We start from the raw sequence: 4468 nt of genomic DNA on the forward strand, positions 1-4468 counted from the left end.
AGAAAATAGAGGTATCATTACAAAACTTCTTCCTGAACCACCAGAATTCAGATAACTGAATAAAATACGAAGAAAACATCTGCTAAGGTCTAAGTCAATCTATTACATAGCAAATAATATGATTTCAGCTCCAAGTATCAAATTTCACTCTGTGGGAAAATAACTCTGAAGCATAATAACAAACTGATGCTTTAAATGGAGTTTCATATTTATTCGTTTCAGTTGGGCTACTCCAAGCAAACAGTTTGAGCTAATGAAATGTCAATTACAATAAATTTATAAAAGCTGCAAAGGGTGGGTAAGCTCAGAAAGCCCTGTTCACATACTTAGATACACATGGCTGCTTGGACAAGTGGTTTTACTCGTTACATTCTTTTTTATCTAGGGAATAGGTGCAGGGCTGCTTCCCTGAGCACAAGGCTCTAAACTCTGACCCCTTACCTTAGCTGCGAGCAGACCTGCTGTGTGCTACATTCAGGCCCTAACCCAAAATGAATATACACATTCTGCAAGTTCTTTTTACATGCAGAACCACAGAGAAGAATGAATGTTAATTTATACATATGAAAGAAAGTCATCTAGCAAAGAGCAAATGAGTTTTGCCAATTATTTTACATATAATTATTTACTTCAGGCATAGACCTACACTAGAAACTCATTTGATAATATAAGCCAACTCCCATAAATTATTAAGTTGCTGCCACCCCCTGAATCAGTTAGCTTAGGTGAATACAGGTATCTTTACCTGCAGAAATTTCTGAGACTTCTGGGGAGATTTACTGAAATAGAAACAGCAAGCTGTGTGACGATTTTGAGTAGCAGAGAAAACAGTTAAGGAAATACAGAAAAACCCAAGGTTTGGAGTTTTGACTGGATTTCCTCTTACCAGCATATGCAAGTCTGACGATAGTGGCTTCATCTTGGGCCAAGTGTGCAATGCCTGGCAGGATGTATTCTGGATAAATGTTAATATCATTGCGTGGCACTTCTTTGACGAGAGCAAGAACTTTAGTTAGTGTCCTCACAGATTCTGCCCTCACCCTGGGCACAGAGTCGTTGCTGAAATGTAACAGATAAGGAGTAATACGATCCAGAAGAATCTCTACACTTAATCTTGGTGCTAAATGAAGAATCAGTTCCAAAGCAGCCAGTTTTGAATCACAATATTTGAGAGTCTGTAAACAGGAAGTTATCACAGACACTAGAATAACCAGCCCATTCTCTTTTGTCTCTCCCTCGGCTTCTCTGTGCGATCATGCCCACAGAGATTGTGAATGATGTTGTCCAGATCTTTACGTATGACCAATATACGCTCATCTGCCGATACAAATGTTTCCTTGGCAAACTGGGCCATGTAAGGCTGAAGGAAAGTGTAAAATATTTCAGGAAATGCATTGTTACGTTGCTGTTTCAAATAATCTTCAGCTGCTAAACGTTTATCTGGCTCACGATGGACCATCTGAGTGACCTTGAGAAAGGCAGAAGCAGGAGGGAGCGGGAGAGAAAGATTAAAGGTTTAGACATTTGTAATGAAAAAAAAAATCAACAAGTAATTTGTCACCAATGTAGGTGAAAAACTACACACAGATTACACAAATGGTTCTACTGCTGTAGTCCATCCTTACCAGTTCTCTGATACTGCGGTCTTCAATTTTGTTTAGAACTTGATCAGGGGAAAAGAGGCCATTTCTGTAAGCCAAAAGTTGAGATAAATCAAACATCGGTACGCCTTCTGTGAAGAGCTCTGCTATTACACAGCCTGGAAAAAAATAGTCAAAGATATCAGAGGATTATAAGCAGACATTTTAACTTTGTTTCCTATATGCAGTTAAGAACAGAACCTGCATCAATCTTAACTCAATTAAAAACAAGGCAAAGAAGCTGAGAAATTAGCTTGTGGAAATGGGACAGTATTTCCACCTCCAAAACCCGGCTTTTGCACTTGATCCCTGAAATGTCTCCCAGGTATTCTATTTCAAACATGCCAACAGCAGAGGAGTTTGCAATTAGGAAACATGAGGCACTGATTTCAACCACCTGCCAGCTGGAAAATACAACACCAGAAAAGGAACCCACATCACTGTCACATGGAAGAAGAGTGCCAGTAAATCAAGTGTGGACCAGGCAGGAGGTCAAAACTAAGTGGCCCTTTTACAGAAGGTAAAGGAATAACCTCTACTTCTGCAGTGATGCTGGGGGACAGCATACATTCACTCAAACAAGCTCAAAAGCGCAGTGAGAAATGACAAAATTGCCAAACGCCCCCTCCCCCCCCATTGTGTATATGATACATGTCTTCTTCAAAGGCTTGTGTCCCATTCCTGCAGTTTACTCCCAATGGTCAGCATCCTGCTGTATCGGTGGAGCAGCCTGGAAGTTTGGCCGTAAGAGCAGCTGGTGAAAGTGCAGTAACCGTTACCTTTACATCCAGATTTTAGTTATTATTATTATTTTAAATAGGCCAAACATATGGCTTTCAAGTTACTCAAGACAAGCCCGAGATTCGGGACAGGCTCCTACAATGGGGCTCTATCAAGTATTTGTGAGAAGCACCATGAGAGGAGCTTACTGAGTTATCCAGCTTCCTACTTGTGGGAAAAAGTGAAACAAGAAGGGACTTCTAAAGTCAATGTTGCCAAATTGCACTGAAAACTGGCACGGTCCCCAGGCAGGTGGATCTTAGGTGTGCCACTGACTGGTTCCTCCTCTTGGGTCCCATGAGGCATACAGTATGCATCCCCAGGACCTCAGCCACCTGAACATGATGATGTACTTAAGTTATGTAGCTTACTCTATTGTGTCTGTACTTTTTCTGTGAATGAAAGGTTTGGTGTTCAGTCTTAATGCTTAAAATAAGCAAGTTCTTCCACATGCTGTTCTCTTAAACCCACTGCAAAAAGTTAAAAATTGGTTAAAAAGAACTAAAAAAAAAACCCACCCAAAACTTTTTCTGCACCCCAACACACAACCATTAAGAAGACACTGATCTCTCCAGATCAAATACCTGCAGAAAAGATATCCATTGCACGTTTTAACTCCCCTCTCGTTCGCTGATTGCTATTTGCCAAGTCCACCAAAGGGGTTGAAGGATCCCGAATGTTCTCCAACTCTGTAGCAAACATACTTCCATCAACAAAGCGCTCGGGAGCAATGTAGCATGTTCTCCTCCGCGATGTGTCAAAGAAATAATTGAAGTCAGCGGGATTGTCTTCAGGAAGATACGTTGGTTTAAAACTGGCAAAGTCAGTGAGAAGAACCCAGTTCCAGCTGGTCACCATGATGTTCTCAGTTTTGATGTCCCCGTGGCGGACTCCAGATTTGTGTGCTTGGTCCACCGCAGTAAGGATCTGGAAAGCGATCCACCTTTTTTCAATGTTATTGAGGAATGGCCTAGTGCTGATCCGATCGTAAAGGTTGTCCCGTACATACTGTCTGAAAAGCATGGCAGCCTTTTCGGACAAAGTTGCTTTCTGAAAGGGGAGGCAGTTCTGCGCCGAGTGTAGCCTTATCTTCAGCTCCTCCAGCTCTTGCTTGTAGCTCGTTAGGGGTAAAGTCGGATCCTGGATCGCAAACACCTTCACAACCACCAGGCCCTCCCGGTGCTTGGCTCGGGCAACCTTGAAGAAGCGGGTGCTGCCCAGGCTCTTGTCGTATTCGAAGTCGTGGATGTCCGAGAAATAGCTGTCCACCGACAGGATCTGCGACGGGGCGATGCCAGCCAGCTGGTTCCCCATGACGGCGCACCGGCGGACGGCACCCCTCAGCCTCGGGAAAAAAAAAGACAATTCACACTATTTCACACCGGACAGGCCCGGGCCGGCCCCGGCAGCATTCACAGCTCTGCTCCTTTCCCCCCACGACTCCACGGAGCCCCCGGGCCGCCACCGTGTCCCCCCCACCCCGAGCGGGCCCCGCTGCCGCCGCTCCGGCCCCGATGCGGGCTGCGCCACTGGGGCTTTCCCCCACAGCGGTCCCCCACCGGCAGCGGAGCCCCTTCCCCAGCGCTCACCGGCACGGCACGGCACGGCACGGCACGGCACGGCACGGCTCGCCCTGCCCAGGCAGAGCCGGGACCCCCCCTCCCCGGCCGCAGTTTGGAGCGAGGCGGGACTCAGGGCGGCGGAACCGGCACCATGAGGCGGGCGGGGAAGGGGCGGTGCAGGATGTGAGCTCACGGCGCCGCCATTGCCGCCGTCCCTCGCATAGGGGCAGCTGGGGCTTTGGTTCTTCCTTTTCTTTTTTTTTTTTTTTTTTTTTTTTTTTTTTTTTTTTTTTTTTTTTTTTTTTTTTTTTTTTTTTTTTTTTTTTTTTTTTTTTTTTTTTTTTTTTTTTTTTTTTTTTTTTTTTTTTTTTTTTTTTTTTTTTTTTTTTTTTTTTTTTTTTTTTTTTTTTTTTTTTTTTTTTTTTTTTTTTTTTTTTTTTTTTTTTTTTTTTTTTTTTTTTTTTTTTTTTTTTTTTTTTTTTTTTT

General features: G+C 43.8%; 1 protein-coding gene across 1 annotated transcript in view; it reads right to left on the reverse strand.

Moving 5' to 3' along the window:
- The window catches only part of PIK3R4 (phosphoinositide-3-kinase regulatory subunit 4), a 28431-nt gene extending 24286 nt beyond the window's left edge, over positions 1-4145 (reverse strand). The window contains 5 exon segments of the mRNA XM_040548403.1: positions 887-1240; positions 1243-1468; positions 1626-1759; positions 3005-3766; positions 4036-4145. Of these exon segments, the coding sequence (XP_040404337.1) occupies positions 887-1240; positions 1243-1468; positions 1626-1759; positions 3005-3734 (1444 nt within the window). The 5' untranslated portion in view covers positions 3735-3766; positions 4036-4145.
- Positions 4146-4468: the final 323 nt, after the last annotated feature.

This window comes from Cygnus olor, chromosome 2 (assembly GCF_009769625.2).
Source record: "Cygnus olor isolate bCygOlo1 chromosome 2, bCygOlo1.pri.v2, whole genome shotgun sequence".
Taxonomy (NCBI): domain Eukaryota; kingdom Metazoa; phylum Chordata; class Aves; order Anseriformes; family Anatidae; genus Cygnus; species Cygnus olor.